At 41.0% G+C, this 25842-nt stretch overlaps 2 protein-coding genes across 2 annotated transcripts; one reads left to right on the top strand and one right to left on the bottom strand.

Annotated features, from left to right (window-relative positions):
- Window positions 1-6000: 6000 nt before the first annotated feature.
- On the bottom strand, window positions 6001-11055 carry hspb2 (heat shock protein, alpha-crystallin-related, b2). Its single transcript, XM_080214697.1, has 2 exons — window positions 9996-11055; window positions 6001-7934 (listed from the first exon to the last, which is right to left on the bottom strand). The coding sequence occupies exons 1-2, from the start codon at window positions 10087-10089 to the stop codon at window positions 7489-7491; spliced, it is 540 nt and encodes a 179-aa protein (XP_080070823.1). The 5' UTR covers window positions 10090-11055; the 3' UTR covers window positions 6001-7488.
- Window positions 11056-11437: 382 nt separating this feature from the next.
- cryabb (crystallin, alpha B, b) lies at window positions 11438-22343 on the top strand. Its single transcript, XM_080214698.1, has 3 exons — window positions 11438-11981; window positions 19658-19780; window positions 21955-22343. The coding sequence occupies exons 1-3, from the start codon at window positions 11775-11777 to the stop codon at window positions 22156-22158; spliced, it is 534 nt and encodes a 177-aa protein (XP_080070824.1). The 5' UTR covers window positions 11438-11774; the 3' UTR covers window positions 22159-22343.
- The last annotated feature ends 3499 nt before the right edge of the window (window positions 22344-25842 follow it).

The following is a 25842-nucleotide window of genomic DNA, read 5'->3' as shown; positions in this document are numbered from 1 at the left end:
TTTCTGAATTGATTCAGGGTGCCAAAACTAAAGTTGGAAAAATGATACCATAGTTAAAACTGTTGCAGTACAGGATCAACATTACCACTGAGCATAAACTACGCAATTGCATGTCAAGAATGTTGAAGTTTCATTTCACTATTGCTAACTTCGTGGGCGGCACAGTGGTTGGCAGGCGGCCTCAAAGCTCCAGAGACCTGGGTTCGAATCCAGGCTTGGGCTACTGTCTGTGTGGAGTTTGCACATTCTCTCCATGTTTCCTCCAGGTGCTCCAGTTTCCTCCCACAGCTCAAAGATGTGCAGGTTAGGTGCATTGGCCATGCTAAATTGCTCCTCAGTGTCACGAGATGCTTAGGTTAGAGGAATTAGTAGCTAAATGTGTGGGATTGCGGGGATGGGCTGGGTGGGATTGTTGTTGGTGCAGACTCGATGGGCCAAGTGGCCTCCTTCTGCACTGTAGGTTTCTAAAATATGTGGATATCTTATTTTGATTAATGTTGTAAGGCCCAGAATAAGCATGTCAGCTTGTTTTAACTCAAATCACTTGATTGATGTTAATCTCATGTGATCTAATGAACTCCTTAGTTGAGACATTGCAGCAGTTAGTTAAACACTATTATTGGAGAAGTTTATGGTGCCACCTCACATTGCCACGGACCCAGGTTCAATTTTGGCTAGGGTGACTGTGTGGAGTTTGCACATTCTCCCCGTGTCTGTGCAAGTTTCCTCCAGGTGACTTGGTTTCTTCCCAAAGATGTGTAGGTTAAGTCGATTGGCCATGTTAAATTTCCCCTGGGGAATTAGCAGGGTAAATATGTGGGGATAGGCCCTGGGTGCGATTGTTGTCAGTGCAGGTTCAATAGGACAAATGGACTTCTTCTGCACTGTAGGGATTCTATGATTCTAAGTTGTATCTACTACATGACACAATGGGCCTGAATTTGCCAGGGCTTCTAAAGACATTTGCCATTAGAACATAGAACATTACAGCACAGTACAGGCCCTTCGGCCTTCAATGTTGTGCCAAGCTATGTCCAATCCCAAGATCAAGCTATCCCCACCCTACAATTCTGGTGCGCTCCATGTGCCTATCCAATAGCCGCTTGAAAGTTCCTAAAGTGTCCGAATCCACTTTCACAGCAGGCAGTGCATTCCACACCCCAACCACTCTCTGAGTAAAGAATCTACCTCGGACATCCCTCCTATATCTCCCACCATGAACCTTATAATTATGCCCCCTAGTAACAGCTACATCCACCCGAGGAAACAGTCTCTGCACGTCCACTCTACCTATCCCCCTCATCATCTTATAAACCTCTATTAAATCGCTTCTCATTCTCCTCTGCTCAAAGAGAAAAGCCCCAGCTCCCTCAACCTTTCCTCATAAGACCTACCCTCCAAACCAGGCAACATCCTGGTAAATCTCATCTGCACTCTCTCCAATGCTTCCACATCCTTCTTATAGGGAGGTGATCAGAACTGAACACAATATTCCAAATGTGGTCTCACTAACGTCCGGTGTAGTTGCAGCATAACCCCACGGCTCTTAAATTCAAACACCCTGTTAGTAAATGCTAAATTAGTTAGACTTTCCCTTGATTGTTCAGGTTTATAAATGCTTTGCTTGGCGAGTTGCTAATGGTGCAAGCTGATAACATTGCAGCGAGAGACACAGGTCATCTGGAACCTGTGTGAACAGGGCAAGCAACAGTGTATCTCCTTAACCAATCATATTGAAGAATTGTGAAATTAGCAGCACATGAACTGAGACAGACTGGGTGAATTCAATGTTAGATCAGAAAATGCAATAAATTGAGGGGAAAATGTTTAAATTAAGAGAGAGAGAGAAGAGACAGAAAGAAAAAGTCAAACAAAAATGCGTTTAACATTTTTAAAATCGCTAACAATAATTAAAACCTGAAGGAATGAGACTCCTTTTGTATGACAGTTAATTGATATTGACTGGCTATATTAATCACAGAGAAACATAGGATATAGGAGCAGGAATAGGCCATTTGGCCCCTCCAGTCTGTTCCACCATTCAATTAGATCATGGCTGATCATCTACCTCAACACAAGCTTTTTCCCAAACTATCCTCATATCCCTTAAAATATTTAATATCTAGAAATCTATTAATCTCTGTCTTGAACATAATTAATGACTGACCTTCCACAGCCCTCTGGTCTAGGTCATTTCAAAGATATGCTACCCTCTGAGTGATGAAATTCCTCCTCATCGCAGAATTTAATGACCTATTTCTTATTCTGAGACTGTATCTACTGATCCTTATCCAAGAGAAACATCCTGCATCTACCCAGCTATATCTTCAAAAGTTTCCAACAGGTTTGTTAAACATGATTTTCCTTTCACAAATTCATGTTGACTCTGTCTAATCTTACTATTTATTCTAAGTGCCCAGTTGTCACATTCTTTATAATAGATTCTGGCGCTTTCCTTACCACTGATGTCAAACAGGTCTGTAGTTCCCTGTATTCTCTCTTTCTCCTCCCTTAAATAGTGAGGTGACATTTGCTACCTTCCAGTCTACAGGAACAATTCCACAAGTTATAGAATTTTGGAAGATGATCACAAATGCATCCACCATCTCCATAGCTACCTCTTTCAACACTTTGGGATTAGCACTTATCATTTGATAAGAGGGCACTCGACTAAAATGGGAATGAACATTCTGTCTAGAATATTATCCCCTTGGAATCAGGTGGGTGAGGCTCACAAGACAGAATTCTTTATTGGCATCGGGTGGGATTTAATGAGCCTCGCCTGAGCAAGGTCAGAAAATGTCGCCCGAGCAAGGTCAGAAGATGCCACCCTCTGTGTGCAGTATTTTGTATCAGCTATGCTGATAGAGCAACTTTGTGCTGTTCAGTGGTGAGGCAGGCAGCAAGGATGGCAAAGCCAACAGAGGAGCGGCACATCAAGATGGCAGCATGGTGGCACAGTGGTTAGCACTGCTGCCTCACAGCACCAGGGACCTGGGTTCAATTCCCAGCTTGGGCCACTGTCTGTGCAGAGTTTGCACATTCTCCCCATGTCTGCTTGGGTTTCCTCCGGGGGCTCCGGTTTCCTCCCACAGTTGAAAGTTGTGCTGGTTAGGTGAATTGGCCATGCTAAATTCTCTCTCAGTGTACCCGAACAGGAGTCAGGCCACTAGGGGAATTTCACAGTAACTTGATTGCAGTGTTAATGTAATTAATTATTAATGTAAGCTTTACTTGTGACTAATATATAAACTTTTATCTTTAACTTTTTAACTTTAACTTCAACACATCTCTGACAGCGGCTATTGGATTTCCATCTTTAATCCAGCATAGGCCTCACCTCAAGTTGCTGACGCATTTGTCTAAACTCAACTGCCTTGCGTATATGCGAATAACCGCAAATATTATGAGACTCACAACAGTTGTGGACCAATAACAGACTCATGCTACAGAGATGAACGTACAATCTTAGAAATGAGGTCAAGGGAGTTGCTTAAAATACGGCCAATAGAATAGAGCATTTGGCTGACACATCACATTCCAACAAGCCGTGTACTATGATTGAAATCTGATGACGCACAACTTCTGCTGTGTCGGTCCAGGATAATGCTCAGATACTTAACATCTAATGAAGCTGGCCACTGCTGTTGCAGTTTCCCAGTTACTCAAACCATGTCATTTTCCACTTTCTAGCCCATCAAACCTTTCTTAATTTTAGTGCAAATGCTTTCATTTTTTTCTTCTTCCTGGGAATTACATTAGCCACAGCTGAGGGAAGGGGGTTAGCAGCCTGTTCCCAAATTTGTGTTAGTGTCACTTGGAATCAGTTGCTGGAAGACAGGTAAAAGCAGTCCAAAATTCTTCCTTCGTCGTCCGGCAATCTTCAGATTCTGATCATGACATAAAAGATGCGGGTTCCTATTTCAAATTTATTATACATCATTGGAACACCAGGTTTGTTTTAAACAAAAACATGTACTATGTATATATTAACAACACAATAAAATATCTTAAGATGTTTTATGAATGTTTTGATTTATTATTGTCATATATATTGGGATACAATGAAAAGTTTTGTTTCTTGCATGCCATACAGACAAAACGAACCATTCATAGGGTATATAGGAGAGAAGGAAAGAAAAGGGTGCAGAATATAGTATTACAGTCATAGCTGGGATGTAGAGAAAGATCAGCTTAATATGAGGTAGGTCCATTCAAAAGTCTGATGATAACAGGGAAGAAGCTGTTCTTGAGTCATTTGGTCTGTGATCTCAGACTTTTGTATCTTTTTCTCAATGGAAGAAGGTGAAAGAGAAAGAGGGTGGGATTGTGTTCGGTGCAGACTCGATGGGCCATAGGGCCTCTTTCTGCACTGTAGGGTTGTATGGTTCTATGGTAGAATGTGTTGGGGGTGCATGGGCTCCTTGGTTATGCTGGTTGCTTTTTTAAAAGTCTATGTACTTGTGTTGCAAGTAGGCTTACATTAACACTGCAATGAAGATACTGTGAAAATCCCCAAGCTATCACACTCCAGCGCCTGATCGGGTACACTGAGGGAGAATTTAGCATGGCCAAAGCACTAACCAGCATGTCTTATGGACTGTGGGAGGAAACCGGAGCATCCAGACGAAACACACGCAGACACGAGGAAAACATGCAGACTCTGCACAGACAGTGACCCAAACCAGGAATCGAACCCGGGTCCCTGGCACTGTGTGACAGTGTTGTGAATCACTGTGCCACCAGGCTACCCAAGAAGTAGGCATTCGGATGTCTAATGAACAGAGATGAAAGTCATAATGTCCGGATGGTGCTGACTGCATCCTCTTACAATTAGTAATTTATTTGCTTTATCTTAGTAAGTTAGTAAGTTTCAATAAAATTGTCCTTTCAGTGAAATCTTATAAACTGTGAAGTTTTATATTTTGAGTAATCAGTCCTTCATGCAAGAGTTTTATTTTTAAATATATATATATCGACTTGATGAATCAAGCTTTTGATATCTTGGCCCAGTTACATTGATTCGTACTGGCACCTCAGCTGCTCATTAAGTTCGTCTAGATGAAACTTTTTATCATCAGCTAGGATCCAAAAATATGTTTGTAACAGCTGCAGGAGTTTTGTAAGTGACACAGAATATTATTTTTTCCAGTAAGTTAGAGCTCACGTAGTCGTTGGCTTTATGCACATTTTAAATGAGTATTTTAATAGTGTTGTAAATCTTACCCAATGACAAGAAGATAACTAGAGGGTCAGTATGTGAAAGCTCTTGCCTGTCGTCCCTACTTACACTCTCTTCGTTATTTACTGAGTAGTTCCAGCATTTTTTGTACCACCATCTTCAGTGTTTTTTTTTATGTGAATATTGCAATATGAAGGGATTTTCTAATGAGGAGAGATTAAGTAGAATGGCCCTTTATTCATTGGAATTTAGAAGAATGAGAGGCAACCTTATTGAGATGTAACAGATTCTCAAGAGGCTTGGAAGGGTAGATGCTGAGAGGTTGTTCTCCGTTTTGGGAGAATCTGGAACTGAAATAGACAAATTTCAATCAGTAAGGGAATCAAGGGTTATCGGGCATAAATTGGGAAAGTGTAGTTAAGAATTATCATATCAGATTAGTAATGATCTCATTGAATGGCAGAGCAGACGCAATGAGCCATTTGGCCTACTTCTTCTATATTTTTTGGTCTTGCCAAGGTTGGAGATCGAGATTGTGACAGTATGCAGGATCAGGTTGACAATTTCATATCTTATCTAGCACACAGATTAGAGAGGGGCATTGAGTGATATTTGCCTATGGGGAGGAAGTGAATGTCCAAGAGTAAAACATCTCTAAGCTGGTCTCATGCATTTCTTAGCAATTGGTCACAGACCAATAGTCAGAGCCATGAGAGTAATTACTCTCAACTAGAGAAAGACGGAAGGAGGGAGAAACTTATGTCAAGGAGCAAAATCTCTGGCACATCAGAAAAACTGAACCTAGTCAGGGCAAATGATCATATTTTTGGCATGTTTTATTAGCTATTGTCTCTGTCGTACAATCTTAACTGTGGAACAGAAAGAGTAATCAATGGACGGCGAATTAATCACAATTTAAGGTTCACAAAAACACCCACGTTTACAACAAAAATTGTCAAGTACAAAAAGTTGGAGTTTTCCAAAGATGCTGTATTGATTGGGCTGTGCTGAAAACTAACTAGATATAAGAAAGGGAGATTTAAATTAACCAGGGTACGAAGACTTTATGCCAGTGCTTGGGTCTCCCTGGAAGTTAGGTGCAAGTACAAAAGGAACACTCATTAACTAGTTAGAAGAAAATATAAAATATTCATACATACTATTGTGTCCAAAAGTTTTGAGAGTGTCATCTAACATTCATTACTGGGGGTAATTTTAACCTGTCCTATCAAATCTGACAGTATACTGACAGGACTGATTTTACTCTCCATTGATGCTAATAAGTGATAATCGAGTGTTTCTCTTGATCCTATGGGTTTCCCAGCTGGTGAGTGCATTTAAAGATGTCCCAATATGTTACATGTATAAATAGACACAAAAAAATCATTTCAGTACTATTTTGGTCTGAAATGGAGCTGAGAATTTACAGGCAAATTCCAATCTGCAAGCTCCCTTTACAGAATCAGACCACTCTAATCTTATAGAATCACAGAATCCTTACAGTGCAGAAGGTGGCCATTCTGCCCGTCCAGTCTGCACTGACTTTCCAACACAGCAAATTTATCCAAACCCAATTCCTATAACCCTATGTATTTGCCCCCTAACCTATGCATCTTGGGACACTAAGGGGCAATTTAGCTTGGCCAATCCACTTAATTGTCACATCTTTGGTCTGTGGGAGGAAACCCATGCAAACACGGGGAGAATGTGCAAACTCTGCACAGTCACTCGAGGCTGAAATTGAACCTGTAGCTCTGATGCTGTGAGGTAGCAATGCTAACCACTGTGTCATCATGCCATCCAGTTATAGAGAACAGGCAAGATCCTGGTCTCAATCTCTAATTTGTGCTTATTTAACCAACAGTTGTCAAAGGAGCCAGGGCTTAGGGAGTATGTTGGAGAGAGGGAATCTTTAGTCTGGGTTCAGGTTGAGCTATGAAAGCCCTGCATTTGAATAGTCTGTTGTGTGAAGACAGATCCTGGTAGCTGAGGAGATCTTTGTGTAAATATGTTCCAATATGTGTCTTCCAGAAAAGAGGGACAAAGTGTAAGAAATTGCACTCTTCATTACAATTCTCAGATTTCATTTGTGACAAATATTATTAATTAGGTTTCTAGCTTTATAAATGCAGAAGATTAATTTTCTAAGGATTTATTTGCAACTTTAAACTAACCTACTTTGCAATCTACTCATTGTAATAATTTGCCCTGGTTTCTAGAATAGACTCAGATATATCAACAAAAGGCCTGCTATCAATATCAATCATGTAAAGAGGGTCAGTGAGCTCTTTTCTTTACTTCAGGAACTATACATCTTTACTGTTGTTGGCCCCGGCCTCTTTGGCCACGGGTGGCGGCGATTTCACGTTGATTTTCACATTGTTGACAATGGGCTGAATCTCATCCCCCTTCCTCTGTGCCTCGATGCACAGGACACCATCATGGGTCAGGGTCGACCGAATCAGCAGAGGGTCCACGTCCAGGGGCAGGATGTAGGTGCGCGTGAAATCCCGGGAGATAAAGCCGTGACTGTCCAGTTTTTGTGGGTGCCTCCCAGACACCTCCAGAAGGTTGTCCACTGTCCGAACTGAGATCTCATCTGGCAGGAACTGGCAGACATCCAGGAATACCTGAAATTTATGATGCTTTGTTTCAATAGTTGAAAAGCCTCGATCTAGCTGTTTATTGATCCTGGGTCTGATATAGTAGCCGTGGTACAATGTAGGAGCTAAAATATCCTCCGGGGACAAGCCTGAAAAATGTAGGTTAATAAATAGTTTAATAGGTTAATAAGTTATCAAAATATATACAACAGAAGATGTAACTCAGTGATGGAAATCCTAGCTGGAGTTGGAGTTGGAGCCAGGGATGAGTGGAGAGTAGTTGTGCGCTCAGTTTTGTCAGACCCTTGTTTGTACTTATCTATTTATTGTTCTTAATTAATCCTTTGTAACCTTAAGCTACAACAAGTCACCTTTACAGTTATTACAGCCTTCTTCGCTAATCATGAACACATGAATAAGACGAAATACATTTAATACACACCAAATATTTCATAACGAGTCATAGAAAATGCTTAATCATTTATAAATTACTAGAACTGTCATCAGCAAAATGAAAGAAGTATTTACGCTTTGGAGGCATGGCTCTCGCAGTCAATGTTGTGAGCAATCAGCATACATCTCACTTCACTTGCCCTTGGTTTATGTGCGAATCAATCACACTGGTAGGAAACAATCTGAAATGTGACAACTCTGGGCATGGGCAATGGTAAACAACATATCCCGTGGGCCGCAATCAGATTCCAGATGAGAGACATATGGCCCTCCCCTGCTCACAGATTGCCCATCACTGATGTAACCATAGCATTATCAGATACTATATATTCACGATTAATATTAATATTGGCTCTATATTCCAAAGATCTCATTTGCTGTTCAATGAGTAATATATTTCACCATTTCTTAATTAAAATATTGTCTGTACTGGTCCTCATTAAAAACTCACACACTCTGGTTAATAGTGTGTGCCCTTAGGTCCCAGGATTCCAGGTTTACACAGTCAGAATTGTACAAATCGGAATTGTACACAAACAGTCCAGAATTGTCACGTACAGCCACTCACCACCTGACTTGGAAATATATCGTTGTTCCTTCGCAGTTGCTGGGTCAAAATCCTGGAATTCCCTCCCTAGCAGCATTGTGGGTCAATCCACAGCACATGGACTGCAGCGATTCAAGAAGGCAGCTCACCTCCACCTTCTCAAGGGCAACTAGGAATGGGCAATAAATGCTGGCTAGCCAGCGACGCCCATGTCCCATGAATGAATAAAAAAAAGATATAGAATGAAGTCTCACAACACCAGGTAAAAGCCCAACAGGTTTATTTGGAATTCCAAATTGGAATTCCCAGTGATTCCAAATAAATCTGTTGGACTTTAACCTGGTGTTGTGAGGCTTCTTACTGTGCCCACACCAGCCCCAACGATGGCATTTCCACATCATACCTACAGATGTGCCACCCCACCCAAATGAGGAAACAATCTCTCAAATTGCCCAGCTAAGATTGTCAGCAAGAGTGTTGAACAACCATGAGTGCCAACCATGTGGGCACAGCTTGTTAGCTTGCCGTCAGAAGGAAGTCTTGCAAGGATATTAAGCAAAATGTGGACTGGAGGGTGGGTTTGACAGCCCTGAATCATCATCCAACATGAGTCAGTGCTTTCAATGGAAAGTGGGGGGAGGACAAACAATTAAAGTTTATTTATTCGTCACAAGTAGGCTTACATTAACACTGTAAAGAAGTCACTGTGAAAATCCCCTTGTCACCACACTCCGGCACCTGTTCGGGTACACTGAGGGAGAATTTAGCATGGCCAATGCACCTAACCAGCTCATCTTTGGACTGTGGGAGGAAATTGGAGGAACCCATACAGACACAGTGAGAACGTGCAAACTCCACACAGAGAGTGGAGCTGATTCCCAAGCTGGGAATCAAACTTGGGTCCCTGGTGCTGTGAGGCAGCAGTGCCAATCACTGTCCCACAACTGGGTTAAATAGGGAACAAAATCATTTGTAACCATCATAACAAGATCTCCTTCCAAGGGGAACTGCCCATGTTCGCATTGCACATTTCATCAATTACCCTGGTTGGTTTTTCTACTCTTCTCGTTACAGCCTGTCAGCACAGACTAGTGACAAGCGGTGGATAGTTTTGAGCCTGATTACAAGATTTTATTGAAAGTAAATAGAGGTGTGTTTCTTCCAGGTAGGTTTGCAATGGCCATGCAGCTAAAAGCCAAAATAAACTCACCTTCCCCGAAGTTCTGGTCGTAGATTGTAGTCGGGGTGTCTTTCTCGTATTCTACACTCATGGGATAAGCATGTGGGATTGTCTTGTCTTCCATTGTGAGGATTAGGGGAGTGCAGAGAGGGCGAGCAGTGAGACACCCGACTGTCCAGCCACCCAGCCAGAAGATCAGGCTGTTTGTCTTTGGTCGCTCGGTCTCAGGAACCTTGGTGTGGTTTCTGTCAGGTCATTCCTAAGGGAGAGAGGGGAGGGTCAGACTGGGACAGAAATAGACCAGGGCGACTGAGGAAGCTGCTGGGAGCCTTCCTATAGGAAAGGAGCTCTCTTTTGGGATAACACCAACACCCTGAACCAGGCATCACACCGATTATTTCTCGGACGGTGAACCTTCTCCTCTGTCCCGTTAGAAAAGAAAGAAGCAGCCCTGGACTGCCTAGCCGATAAAACATTAAAGGATGAGATGATAAGTGTTACCATATTCCCAACAACCGTATCATGGGAAAATAGGGATTGAAGAATACTGGCTGAACTATATTTGGCTACCTAGGATCTATAAACTAAAGGAGACTCCTCGCATTACTTAAGATAGTTTCCTGTGCCGGACCCCCTGTGGATTAAGCTGGCAGGTGGATATTTTAAACAACATTATCCGAGGTACATTTCTGTCACAGTCCGCGGTGCCGGATTTTATTTAAAGCCCTCTTTTTGATACAATCAAATTCTGTCTCCGACTGACAGTGAAATGACTACAGTGTGTCCGCTGTCCACACAACTCCTGATACCGACGTGTAAACAAACCTTTGTTTTAAAAGTCAGTGAAACTTCTCTTCAAATCTCCCGCTTGTAAGGAAATATAATGGATGTTTTTCTTTTTTTTAAAATTGGAAAATTAATCATTACTCCGTGATGGATAATTACATCTACAAGTACACACAGTTACGTATGAGTTTAATATTGTTCGCGCATATAGATAATATAGTACCATGAACTGCTGGTAACTTCAGTCCTAATGAATAGGATAGTTCTGAATTTATTTCCAAAGACAAGGCAATGTACACTGCATCATAAGGATTCCAGCATTTTCTTAAATCGGTGGTCTATTCTCCTGATGCAATATGTTTCTATGGGACAATTATTTGCCCTCCAGCCTTGTGCGTTTTGAAAGGGGCAAAAAAGATGTCGAGGGAATGGCCCTGTCCCATGTTATTCCCTGTTAAATATTCAGTCATGTAGCAATTTGAAATTATACAGTTCAGTATTGTCAGAAACTACAAATTTCCATCCAGTTAAAGCAGAAGCTTATTGCCAGCAGTTTATTTATGGACTGAACCACTTCTGATTACCATCTTCGCCGTTTCAACCCAACGCACCCACAGGGACAAAAGAAACGAAAATCTTTTATCATTAATAAAAACTGAAACATCATAATATTCTCCTCGATACAATAGCTTCCTTTTGAAATGGCATGAGGTCATCTTCTGAGGCTCTCTGAAGCATTGCCAGCAGAGGAAGAGACTGATCAGCAGATCATTGTCCAGCAGCACCGAGACTGGTCCACTGCTGGTGTCAATTTTAATCCTCCCCAAACACTAAATCCCTCCACAATGAAATCACATGACAGACTCAATCAGCCTTGCATCAGTTTTCCAGAAAGTTCAATAGACTGGGTGCTGTTGTATATATAAAGGGTTCGGGCACCAACTAGCCTCCAAGCAGCTCCTGGAGTGGAGAGAGCAGAGTTACGCCGATTCTACACCCACCTGCCTTAACCGGGAAGAGAAGATGGACATTGCAGTTCAGACTCCATGGCTACGGCGTTCCCTCATGTCAAACTCCCTCTTCCCCTCCCGTATCTATGACCAGCATTTTGGGGAACACTTTGATCCTGACTTCTTCCCCAGTTTCTCATCTATGATCAGCCCCTTCTACTGGCGAATTCCATCTCCTTTGTTCAGGCTGCCAAGTTGGCTACAATCTGGACTTTCAGAGGTATGTCATGTGTACTCCTAAAGTTGTCCTGTCCTTTTCTTGTTAATTGACAAAAATGTTGTTTAATATGCAGCTTAACTGCTCAAATCAAATTCTGTGGATGTATTGTCTGTTATATAATAATAATGAATGCACCCAATTGTCCTGTGTGCGATATATGCCATAAAGAGGAAGATAATAAACATGTATGCTACATCTGATAATAAAGAGGGAGATGTAGGGGCATTGTGTCAGGTTAAGGGGTATCCAGTTTGAACAGAGATAGGGAGAAATTTATTTACTCAAAGTTGTGAATCTTTAGAATTCTCCATCCAAGAGGATTATGGATGCTCAGTCATTGAGAACATTTTGGGCTGGGGTTGATAGATTTTTGAACTGGAAGGGAATCAATAAACTGGAATGGGATGAGTTGGAGGAAAATGGAGTTGGGGTTGAGGATTAATCGTGGTCTTGTTAAGTAATGGAGGGTGCTGCAGAGACTGACCCATGCTTCTATAATGAACATCTCTCTCAATCTATATCTAATTAATATAATATATTCATATATTATTCATAATATATAAAAATAAATTCATTAGTACAGTTAATAGGCAGCACAGTGGTTAGCACTGCTGCTTCATATCACCAGGATTCCAGGTTATATGAGAACCAGGGTTCAATTCTGTCCTCGGGTCACTATCTGTGTGGAGTTTGCACTTTTTTCCTGTGTCTGCGTGGGTTTCCTCTGGGTGCCCCAGTTTCCTCCCAAACTCCAGAGGTGTGTGAGTTAGGTGGATTGGCCATACTAAATTGCCCCTTAGTGTCAGCGGGATTAGCAGCGTAAATACATGGGGTTACGGGGATGGGGCCTGGGTGGGATTGTTGTCAGTGCAGACACGACAGGCCAAATGGCCTCCTTCTGCACTGTAGAGATTCTATGAAATGACAGCTTGTTCGCAAATTGTTAGAGGTCCTAAATCCTAAACTGGAACATCAAGAACTGTTTGCAACTGCAACTTACAATAAAGTTACATTAGTAGGAACATTGATTTTCCATGTAGACTCCAGGCGCCTCATGAAGACCAAATGCTTGGATGTTCAGCTTTATTTTGTCTGAACCCCTTAATGCCCTGGAGACCTAATAAAAAAAACTCTGATTACTTGGAATTTGAAAAGGGAACAGGAAAGGCTAAAAATGCACAGTAGGATTCATCAGCATCTGAAAAGAGAAAAATTAGGTTCTATGTTACAGTTGAAACATTTAGCCAGAACTGAATTGACAAGGGATCCCAAATCAAAATGTTGAACTGTTTTTCTCCCCCTTTTTTAGTCATTGACTGAAATGCTGTGTATTTTTCAGCATTTTCTGTTAGTATTGCTGGGCCAATATTGTTGGTACCAAAATGGTGATATCACTTTCTGCAACTTGAAAATAGATTGATTTTGAAGTTCAATTATTATGTTCCCCTGATGATTCAGCAAGATTATTCGCTGTGTCATTATAGACTGGAGGGATGGCATACCATCCTAATACAGTATCATTGAATCTCACAGGCCATTCAGGTCACTATACCTGTGCTGACAGTTTTGAAAAAGCTATCCAATTTTTCCATGGCCCATCAGTTATTTCCTTTTTGAGCATGTATCTCATTCTCTCTTGAAACTTACCGTTGGGGCTGCTTTCACCATCCTTTTAAGCAATGCATTCCAAATCATTACAACATGCTACTTAAATACAATTATCATCTGTCTTCTGCTTATTCCTTGCCAGTTATCAAATCTGCATCCTGTTAGTGGTTTAAAACTCTGCTTAAACAGACTCATTGAAAGTATATATTAAAGTGTATACATAGTGACATTTGCTCTCGTGCTGGGGGATTGATGGCACAATCAACTGGAGTGCTATCTGTCCACAAACTTGGCTTACATTTGAAGTCTGCTCCAGCAAATGGGATAAGAATCAATCTCTTGTTGTGGCCCATCTTGTGCTAAGCTAATGAAGCTCGAAGATGCCAGGTCACCGACCAGCATCATCCAGCTCGTTTCACCCCCACATTAAAGCTTGATTTTGCCCAGCACGAACCGTGCTACTTAACTTGGATAGTTCTTCCAAAAGGTCAGCACAGATAAGATGAGCTGAAAGGCCTCCTTCTTTGCTGTGAGATTCAATAATTAAATCATGTAACCATTGCACATGTTGCATTCGTTAATGAAAAATACCAGTAGGATTGTGTGTATCTATCCAGACAATTAATATCTGAAAAAATTATCCCAAATTAATGTTAAATAACAAATTAATAATTGTGATTGACAAACTGTGAATACCCCAAGGTGCCCACTGGGCATAAACCAAAGATTGAACTATGGACAAGCAGAGATGCTCCCTTACACATTCTGGACCCGCGTGCAATGGATTTTGTTAGAGCAGGAGCAGAAATTCTCTGTTGCTGTAAGGATGACCATTACATGCAGGGTGTAGTTTTGCTAAGGATGACCATTACATACATGGTATAGGTTTGAATTCTGTTGTTACATTTCTTACTTAAATGAAATCATTTTATGGTGGCGTCAATTTCAAAACCCAATTTCAAAAAACGCCAGCATGTTAAGAATCATTTAATTTGGAAATCATTGCAATTGATCTAAAATTTCACTCACAATCATGGTTGTTTAATTTAAATTTGTTTTATTAGTGTCACAAGTAGGTTTACATTATCAGTGCAATGAAGTTACTGTGAAAATCCCCTAGTTGCCACACTCTGGCACCTGTCTGGGTATGCTGAGGGAGAATTTAGCATGGCCAATGAAGTTATCAGCACATCTTTTGGACTGTGGGAGGAAACCGGACCACTGGGGGAAACCCATGCAGACATGAGGAGAATGTGCCGACTCTGCACAGACAGTGACCCATGCCAGGAATCGAACCTGGGTCCCTGGCGCTGTGAGGCAGCAGTGCCAAGCACTGTGCCACCATACCACCCCATGTTTGAGTAGTATTAAAATTCCAAATTCATGGCAAGTTGCATTGTTGGAGTTGGGCAAAGCAAGATTTATTGTGTATCGGGGCTTAACACAAGATTGGAAGTGGATCGTTTCACAACATTACTGTTCTTTAAGTTGCAAATTAAGTTTAAGAAATTTTGAAAATATATTTAAAACTTGATCTGAGCACATTCTGTGCAATTGTGGGAGTAAGGCTTCACCTCAGAATGTGTTAATATTCCCCAACAATATCTGTCTTTGTGCAATGTAATCTGTCTTTTCAGATGACTTTGTTTGTCCCTTGCTCCGTGGGTTGAGTTTATGTGCCAGAATGTTGTTTATGAAAAGAATGTTCCAGTAGGAGCCATTGAAAACTGGCCAACAATCTTCCACGGAGCAGATTATAGCTAATAGAAATCATAATATTGTGCCCTCACTCATCCAAACATTTAAACTGAATAATTTGAATTCAATAATTGGAATTCTCCATGTTGTTCTTTGGCCAGCTATTGATAGGGGTGCAGGAGTAACTCACCCTCTCATATTTTTCTTACTCATATTCCTACAGTGCAGAAGGAGGCCATGTGGCCCATCAAGCCTGCACTGACAACAATCCCACTCAGGCCCTATCCCCATAACCCCACATTTTTACCCTGCCAATCCTCCTGACACTAAGGGGGCAATACGCCATGACCAATCGACCTAACCTGCACATCATTGGAGTGTGGGAGGAAACTGCAGCACCCAGAGGAAACCCATGCAGACACGAGGAGAATGTGCAAACTCTGCACAGTCACCTGAGGCCAGAATTGAATCTGAATCCCTGGCGCTGTGAGGCAGCAATGCTAACCACTGTGCCACCATGTTCTTTCTCCATCCTTGACTCAGACTTGCTCTCCAGCAAGAGTTAGCACTTTGCACCATAGATCAGATATATTTGACATGTCTGGAATCATTGCTGTGAAGCCCAGGGCTTTAAGAAAAGGGGCCTTTAAATCCCTTCCCTATTATGCATAGTGTTAGAAAGTTTCTTGCATTCTGAGTGTTTGAGTTAGTAAGTGGCTAGTTAAATTTGTACCACACAATGCTAAAAATGCTAGTCAATGGCTGTCTCCACCACTCATCACTTACTCGCATTACTATGGCTAAATCTTTCACCATCAGCAACCTAGAATGTTGGCATCAATGAGAAATTCAACTGGACTAGCTACATAACCACCAGGTGTGGTTACTTGATCACACCTTCAACTCAACTCCCAACTCCCCAAAGCCTCTCCACCACCTGCAAGGCACAAGTCAAGAGACTGCTAGAATAATCAATTCATATCTCATAGAATCCCTACAGTGCAGGAGGAGGCTATTTGACCCATCGAGCCTTCACCAACTCTTTGGCAGTGCTTCTTTCACCAGACCCACCGCCCCCTGCGGAATTTGCATGTTCTCCTTGTGTCTGCGTGAATTTCCTCCGGGTGCTCTAGTTTCCTCCCACAGTCCAAAAGACATGTTGGTTAGGTGCATTGGCCGTGCTAAATTCTCCCTTGGTGTACCCGAACAGGTGCCAGGGTGTGGCAACTAGGGGATTTTCACAGTAATTTCATTGATGTGTTAATAATGTAAGTCTACTTGCCAGACTAATATTTAAACTTTTAATAAAGTAATAAATAAATTTACCCGACTAATCCTTCCTAACTGGCTGTCCAGTCTGGAGCTGCTGCTTGTGCAGCATCCCCATCCATCACCTTAAACATCAACTCCTCCCACCACTCTCTGCTGTATTTACTATTTACAGGATGCACTAAAGCAACTGACTGAACCTTTCTTAGGGAGTTCCCCTCCTGTCAAAAACAGCTGTGAATAGTGAGGAAATGTGTAGCTGTTTTCACAGCACATAATTGAATTTTGAACAACCCCAATTTAATCTCCATTAACCTGCTGGATAATTATGCCAAACTTTCATCACACATTAATAAAACGTTCATCCTACAATTTATTTCAAATTTTATGTTTTACTCATCTGCAATTATAGCCTGCCTTTTTACTGAGTTCCCTGTTTCATCGTTCAGTCTCTTGGTTATCCTGTACTTTTTGTTTCATTCTTGGCTATGGGTGTCATGTACAAGGCCAGCATTTATTGACCATCTCGAGATTCTCTTAAGAAATTGAGGGGCCTCTTTTTGAACCACTCCCACTTGTGTTATTCTTAATTCATTTATAGATTGTGGGTCTTGCTGGCTAAAGCCTTATTTATTGCCCATCATAATTGCCCTTGAGAAGGTGGTGGTGAGCTGCCTTCCTAAACTGATGCAGTCCCTGAGGTGTAGGTGCACTCACAGTGCTTTTGGGAAGGAGTTCCATGATTTTGACCCATTGACAGTGAAAAAACGGCAATATATTTGCAAGTCAGGATGGTGAGTGACTTGGAAGGTGGTGTTCCCTGGCTATCTGTTGCTCTTGTCCTTCTAGCTGGTAGAGCTTGTGAGTTTGGAAGGTGCTGCCTTGGTGAGTTCCTGCAGTGCGTCTTATGCATGGTACACATGGCTGCCACTGTTTGTTGGTGGAGGGATTGAACATTTGTGGCAGGGGTAGCAATCAAGTGGGTTTCTTTGTCCTGGATGGTGTCAAACTCCTTGAGTGGTGTTGGAACTGTACTCATCCAGGCAAGTGGAGATCACTCCATTTACACTCTTGACTTATGCCTTGTAGATGGTGGACAGACTGTGGGGAGTCAGGAGGTGAGTTAATTTCCACAGGGTTCCTCGTCTCTGACCTACTCTTGTAGCCACAGTATTTACATGTTTAGTCCAATTCAGTTTGTGGTCAATAATCAACCCCAGGATGTTGATAGTGGGAGATTCAGCAATGATGACTCCATTGAATGTCAAAGGGTGATGGTTAAAGTCTTTTATTGGTGATAGTTATTGCCTGGCATTGGTGTGGCACAAATGTTACTTGCCACTTTGTCAGCCCAAGTCTGGATATTATCTGTCCCACAGTGCTTTTAGTTAGAAATACCAAGATTTTAATCAGTGGTGCTAATGGAATGCCCAAATCAGACTGGTGTATGACTTGGTGGGGAACTGGAGGGGTAATTTTCCCATGCACCTGCTGTCCTTGTAACAATTGGGAGTTGCTGTTGAAAAAGCCTTGGCAAGTCTATAAAATAATGAGGGGCACAGATCAGCTAGATAGTCAGTATCTTTTCCCAAAGGTAAGGAAGGATAAAACTAGAGGGCTTAGATTTAAGGTGAGACGGGAGAGGTACAAAAGTGTCCAGAGGGGCAATTTTTTCACAGAAGGTGGCGAGTGTCTGGAACAAGCTGTTAGAAGTGGTAATAGAGGCGGGTACAATTTTGTCTTTTAATAAGCATTTAGGTAGTTACATGGGTAAGATGGCTATAAAGGGATATGGGCCAAATGCGAGCAATTGGGATTAGCTCAGGGGCTTTAAAAAAGAAAGGGCAACATGAACAAGTTGGGCCGAAGGGCCTGTTTCCATGCTGTAAACCTCTATGACTCTAAGTTCCTGCAGTGCACCCTGTAGATAGTTCGTGCTGATGCTGAAAGGAATAGATATTTACTTTAACCCATGGAATATATTCTAAAAGTTTATAACAGTGCTTCACATGTTAGGAATGCATATTAGGAATTCTAGCATAGGGTTCAGCAACATTAATGATTTCCTTCTGCGCTTGAATGCCTGTTATGCACTTTTATTGCATAAAATTCTACATTGGAAATGCTCACTCAAAATCTGCGATCTATGACACAACAGTATTATATCACTTTTGATTTTATTTATTATTGTCACATGTACTAGCAAGTATTGTTTCTTGCGTGCTATACAGGCAAAGCATACCATTCATGGAGAAGGAATGGAGAGAATGCAGAATGAAGTGTTACAGTCATAACTAGGGTGTAGAGAAAGATCAACTTAGTGTGAGGTAGGTCCATTCAAAAGTCTGACAGAAGCAGGGAAGAAGCTGTTCTTGAGTCGGTTAGTACATGACCTCAGACTTTTGTATCATTTTCCTGACGGAAGAAGGTGGAAGAGAGAATGTGTGGGGTCCTTAATTATGCTGGCTGCTTTTCCAAGGCAGTGAGAAGTGTAGACAGAATCAATGGATGGGAGGCTGGTTTGCCTGATGGATTGGGCTACAGTCATTAGACAGTCAAATGGGGAAGAACTTTAAAATTTTAGTAGTGGAAAATAAAAACACTAATTCTCAACAAAGAAATTTTAAGACAGGATTGTGACTGCCTTTAAAGAGATCAGTGCAACGTTTGTATTTGCAAGCTTTATGTTGTAGGTTTTATTGGACATGGACCACTCACAAAAGATTGTTAAAGTATTTTGATAGTCTTGCTCCAAGTTTATCAAGAAATAGTAGTATTTATATTGTTAATTATAGTATTATGTAACAAGTTACAGAGGATAATATAATGTTCTATTCCAGCTACAATGGTTGAGGCTTAAAGCTAATGACGAATTGACCCAGTGTGCACCCTAACCTAGCACATTTCGGCTCCTGAGTGATCATGTACTGTACAGTATCCTGAATGAGATACTGATGCCATTAGTGTTAAGCTGTAGAAATTCATGATCCCAGTTCTGGTTCATCATTTTATCACCTTCCTAATATCGATGACAAGAAAACAGCTTTGGAATTTGCCATTCGTTATTTCCTAAGTGTATGCGCTCTCTCTATCTCTTGCAGCTGAGACTGGACAAGGATAAATTTACAATTCACCTTGATGTTAAACACTTCACTCCTGAAGAAATCCGAGTCAAAATCCTGGGTGACTTTGTTGAAATCCAAGCTCAGCATGAAGAACGTCAGGTATGTCACATCTTTTTGCCTCATTTTTGTCCCATCTTAGACTTGCCCTGTGTTTGCAGTCACTTTCATCAGATGGGGGAGCTTAGCAGAGTATTGCAGGTCTGGTATAAATTGTAGGAGTCACATTTTGGGTGAGGGAAGAGTTAACATGCCTATTCCTTCACAAGGCGCTAATTTGGCCAGGAGCTGAAGTTGCATTGGCATTGGCTGAAGACTTCATTCCTTACTGAGATTTGAAACTAAGCTATAGCCAGATTTTAAAATCATCTGGAGGGATATAAATAAAATCAGGCCCTGTAATTTTGCACAAGAGTGAAAGATTTGCAAATCTCCGGAAAACACTCTTTAATTGATGAAATAATTCCAACCAAACCAGTTTACTTCAATGTTAGAGGATGTTGCTCAAAGTTGTATTGGTGCCAGATCAGTTATTGCTGGTGCGATGCCAGATACTTTATCAACACTTTAAAGTGTTCTTATTCATTTGCAAAACATTCTCAATTTGCCCAACCACCATGAAAAACATTGAATTATACTGGTGTTGAACAAGCCAATTTTTGATTTGGGGAAATATGATGCCTGCTAAAACAATCATTGTGATATAGTTAGTTGGCTCCCTGCAACAAGTCAGCAGATACCCCAATGGAGGCCAGTCTAAATTGAGGACTGGAATGTTTGCCCTCCGCTGAAACGAAGCAATACAGCACTCTTTAATGCTGAACTAAGCCATCACATGCCCTTGGCCGTGCAAAATTAAATATAGATTCATTCCTGGAACTCAGTTACAAGACTGTAATATGGTCAAGGCCTGTAGATAACAGCAGAAATTGTGACTGTGAGTGGCAAACCTTTTGTTAATATCTGATATTTTGTGGTTGAACTTCATCCTGAGTGATCACTGCGCAAGCATGGGCCACTGCAGTGATTATTGGCTGGTTATTTGACTGCTATGGGCATCACAGCTGCATCCAACCCAGTCTTCGCTCACCAGCCATTGTTGTATACTTCCAACAGGGGGGATTATGGATTAGGGATCAGGAGCAGGAATTCTGCCACTTTTTCCACCCCTAACCAAAATAAATTGTGACGCTCCTATCCCTGAGATCAACTAACTCAATGCAATCAGGGCATCAAATCTTTCTGGTTTGTGGGAACTTGCATTTATAGAACATATTTACATCTTCAAAGTTTTCCTTGGTGCTTTATAGTCAATTCATTATTTTCAAAGTGTAATTACTATTCTTATATTGGTAAAAGTTGTTGAGCCAGTGCTGTAAGGACTAATCCGTGTTTTTTGGGATGAACTGCATGTGCACTCAGGAATCTCACACTTAAGCAAGTTCTGTTGACATCAAAGTACTTAGCTGAAAGTGATATTTGGCCTACACTTTTATGCAGTCTGGGAACGGTATTGCGTAACGTTGCCAGAGTTTATTTTCTCTTTCCTCCAGTTCTTAAGCTCTGACAATGTAATGGCACAGATTTGAGTACTAGCAAATGTTTCAAAACATATGTATCCCATTGACAGGGTGTCACACTTTTTGGAATTTTTCCCTTTCTGAGTTCCAAGCCCAATCAAAACTGCACAAGCTCAAATGGAATTCCATTCATAGAAGCCCTACAGTGCAGAAGGAGGCCATTCAACCCATGGAGCCTGCACTGACATCAATCCCACTCTATCACCATAATCCTACATATTTACCCTGTATTAAGTATTAAATATTTAAGATAGTAGCAAACATTAATCCATGATAAATTCATATATTATGATTATTTCTAGACAATTAAAAAATTTTATGTTAACTTCTGACACTCCACTGAGGAGTTTCATTTAAAGGGGGCACTTTAATTCTTTCACTTTATGTCCCTTGAACAGGCGGGGAACAGAGGGATAAAGGTGGTTGGTCTAGTTAGGACAATGATTGGCGTAGGGTTGATGTTCCTATGCTGTATTCTTTACACTTTGAAGTATTGAATTCAGTTTCAGTCACCAATGATAGATGTGAAATACAATTTCAGAGACTTGGATTGTCTGGAATATTGTCTTGCAGCTTATTTGTCTTCTATATTTAAATGGTCAAAAAGAGAAAATTAAATATTTTTGTTCGGAAATTCCTTAGAGTTGATTGACCATCGCTCTGAATACTCACTCGGTCAAACCTCTTATTCTGCAGGATGAACATGGCTACGTTTCTAGAGAATTCCACCGAAAGTACAAGATCCCAGCAGGAGTTGATCCAACTCTGATCACCAGCTCCCTGTCGGCAGATGGAGTTCTTACAATCTCTGGTCCCAGGAAGGTGGCTGATGTTCCAGAGCGATCTGTGCCCATCTCCCGTGAGGAAAAGCCAGCGGTCGCTGGACCTCAGCAGAAGTAGATCATTTCTGTTCAGTTCTGTGCGAATTGACTTCAAGCCATTAAAGTATTGCCTTTCGCTTTAAATGTAACATTTTTGTATTGCTATATAATCACACATTCCTTAAAATGTTAGCCTGCAATAAACATTTACTTCTCCTGCCTTAGTGAAACTTCCATTTAAATAAAGTCAACTATATGAATAAACCTATTGCTTAGTTCCTGTTTCTTTTGCTTTGGTCTTTATTGGTTCATAAAATGCCACATAGTATAACACAAAATTAGTTCCTCTGTTAACGTCATTTATATACACTTTTCATCGAATAGAGCAAAGGCTTTTTATCTGCAGTCATTCAATATTATCTCTGTAATCAATCGTTAGCATTCTGTCAATGATTATAAAGCATATACTAACAAATGTCATGGGTGCATTTAGTCACATCAAGATGTAGCTATTAATAGGAATACATGAGCTAAACCAAGGAAGAAAATATCAGATAATAAAAGCAAATACAGCGACTGCTGACATTCTGAAAGTATCAGATCTGTGCATTGTAGTGCAATAACATCTTTAGTTGTGCATGATTGTTTTTAGTTTATTTGTTCGTGTCACAAGTAGCCTTACATTAACATCACAATGAAGTTACTGTGAAAATCCCCTAGTCGCCACAATCCGGTGCCTGTTCGGGTACACTGAGGGAGAATTTAGCACAGCCAATGCACCTAACCAGCATGTCTTTCAGACTGTGGGAGGAAACCGGAGCACCCGGAGGAAACCAACACAGAAACAGGGAGAACGTGCAGATTCCACACAGTGATCTGAGCTGGGAATCAAACCTGGATCCCCTGCACTGTGAGGCAGCAATGCTAACCACCATAGTTTGCTTTTCTAAGTTATTTTCTGGAGCAGACCATTTTATAAATTTTAGCTAGATGAGTGAATGTTCAAGGTCACATCAAATAAAGAATTCCGAAACCAAAGTCTAGTTGTCTGAAAAGTGCTCTGACTGAGCAATTGTTAGTGAGCTAGAGAGGTGATGTACTTATATCTGATTGTAATGATTAGTTGGTATATTACACAGAGCTTTTGAAAGTTGGCAAAGGGACAATTGGAAATATAGAGCAACTGTCCTCTGCTGTCAGAAATGGAAAATGAGAATTAAGTGCTGAAGTCAGAGGGTGAAAATTAATGATGTAAATTAAAACTAGCCGGTGCTTCCAGAAATAAGCACAAGAGCCTCAGCCTTTCTCATCCATCTTACCCCCTTTCAGATGATAACCATTTACAGAACTTTCTGTTCATTTCAGATTTTCAACTTCCACTACTTTTAAGATAAATTACTACATCTTACAACTGATGCCAGATCAAATTTTATTGTCTTAGCTCTGTGGTCCCATCAGGTCACTTGTCCCTGTCAGACGGCCAGTTTACAGAACATGTTCATTGGCTTAGATAACAGGTAATGAAGCGGGGGGTAGGCCACTCAGCCCTTCAAGCCTGTTTCCCCTGCCCCAATCAAAGCAGGATCTATGGTGAAATAATAAAAATTTAAATGTAATGTTGGGAAGAAATGTTTTGGGACAATGTTACTCTCATAGTTTGCTATATCTCTCATCGCAGCCTTAGCAAAAATGCACAAGTCAATCTTAATGGTACATAGTTTAACATTAACAAAATAATGTACCAGAAAAATTGAACTCACAACCTTCACTTATCATAAAAATCATAGAATCTACAGTGCAGAAGGTGGCCATTGGGCTATCGGGCCTGCACCAACGTTAATCCCACCCAGATCCTGTCCTATCCCTGTAACCCCACATATTTACTCTCCTAATTCCCCTGATATTAAGGGGCAATTCATCATGACCAATCAACAAGTTAAAATATCATTGTCATCAATAAATTATAAGATCAAGCTTTTAAAAAGGGAGATTTAATCCAAAACAAATGTGGTGCCTAACATCCTGAATAAAAATCAGACAATCATTCGCTTCTGGTTTATTTAACATCAGAACATTGGTTAAAAAGCAATCATTCAATAAGCCGAGTGAACAAATATCCAAGCAAGTTAGTGTGGTAAAGTTGTATTTTATGCAGCTTTTATGAAGGATAATGAGTCTCTTTGCCACATTACTGCGGGAACACAAGTGGTAAAAATGCAAGCATCGTTGAAGCATTGAATTTATGAAGTAACACACTCGCGCTGCAAATTATCTAACTCACTGTTTGGGTTCATAGCAACATAAAACATAGAAACTAGAAGCAGGAAGAGGCCATTTGGCCCTTCGAGCCTGCTCTGCCATTCATTTTGATCATGGCTGATCATCAAATTCAATATCCTGATCTTCGCTTCCCCCCCCATTTCCCTTGATCCCTTCAGCCCCAAGAGCTATATCTAATTTCTTCTTGAAATCAGAATATATCTTGGCCTCAACTACATTCTGTTGTAATGAATTCCAAACATTCATCACTCTCTGGTTGAAGAAATTTCTCCTCATCACAGGTCTAAAAGGTTTACCCCTTACCCTCAAACTATGACCGCTGGTTCTGCACTGCCCCACCATCGGGATCAGTCTTTCTGAATCTACCCTGTCTATCCCTATTACAATTTTATAAGTTTCTATGAGATCCTCTCTCACTTTTCTAAACTCCAACAAATACAATCCGAGCCAATATAGTTTGTCTCACCTCATATGACAGACCTGCCATCCCAGGAATCAGCCTGGTAAACCTTCGCTGCACTCCCTCTTTGGAAAGACATCCTTTCTCGGATACGGACACCAAAACTGCACACAATACTCTAGATGTAACCTCACCAACACCCTGCAGGAACAATTGCAGCAAAACATCCCTATCTGTATACTCAAATCATCTCGTTATGAAGGCCAACATACCATTTGCCTTCTTTACTGCCTGCTCTACCTGCACACTTACTTTCAGCGACTGATGCACAAGCACTTCAAGGTCTCATTGAGCATGCACCTCTCTCAACTTACACCCATTAAAGTAAATAATCTGTCTTCCTATTATTGCTTCCAAAGTGGATAACCTCACATTTATCCACATTATACTGCATCTGCCATGCAGATGCCCACACACTCAGCCTGTCCAAATCACACTGAAGAATCACTGCATCTTTCTTACAGCTCACCCTTCCACCCAACTTTGTATCATCTGCAGATTTGGAGATAGTACATTCAGTTCCCACTTCCAAATCATAATATATAATGTGAACAGTCCGAGCACTGATCCCCACTAGTCACTGACTGCCAATCAGAAAAAGACCCATTTATGCCAACTCTTTGCTTTCTATCTGTTAACCAGCTTTCTATCTATCTCAAGACATTATCTGCAATCCCACGTGCTTTAACTTTACGCAGTAGTTTGTTATGTGAGAACTTGTCGGAAACCTTCTGAAAGTCTTAATAAACCACATCCACTGGTTCTCCTCCGTCAACTCCACTAGTTACATCCTCAAAGAATTCCAATATATTAGGCAAACGACATTTCTCTTTTGTAAATCCGTGCTGACTTTGTCTGCCTATACCACTGTCTTCCAAATGCTGAGTTGTGAAATCTTTGATAATAGACTCTAGCAACTTCCCTACTATCAACGTTAGGCTCGCTGGTCTATAGTTCCCTGCTTTCTTTCGATCTCCCTTTTTGAATAGCAGGCTTACATTGGCTACCTTTCAATCTATAGGA

This window comes from Carcharhinus amblyrhynchos, chromosome 29, assembly GCF_965287045.1.
Source record: "Carcharhinus amblyrhynchos chromosome 29, sCarAmb.v2.hapA, whole genome shotgun sequence".
Lineage (NCBI taxonomy): Eukaryota > Metazoa > Chordata > Chondrichthyes > Carcharhiniformes > Carcharhinidae > Carcharhinus > Carcharhinus amblyrhynchos.
The sequence above is the reverse complement of the archived record's forward strand: the minus strand, read 5'-3'. Positions and strand labels throughout refer to the sequence as shown.

Coding starts and splice junctions, on each gene's coding strand:
- cryabb (XM_080214698.1), top strand. CDS start 11,775: ATGGACATTGCAGTTCAGACTCCATGGCTACGGCGTTCCCTCATGTCA. Junction 11,982..19,657: donor TACAATCTGGACTTTCAGAG/GTATGTCATGTG, acceptor TATCTCTTGCAG/CTGAGACTGGACAAGGATAA. Junction 19,781..21,954: donor CTCAGCATGAAGAACGTCAG/GTATGTCACATC, acceptor CTTATTCTGCAG/GATGAACATGGCTACGTTTC.
- hspb2 (XM_080214697.1), bottom strand. CDS start 10,089: ATGGAAGACAAGACAATCCCACATGCTTATCCCATGAGTGTAGAATAC. Junction 7,935..9,995: donor CGACCAGAACTTCGGGGAAG/GTGAGTTTATTT, acceptor TACATTTTTCAG/GCTTGTCCCCGGAGGATATT.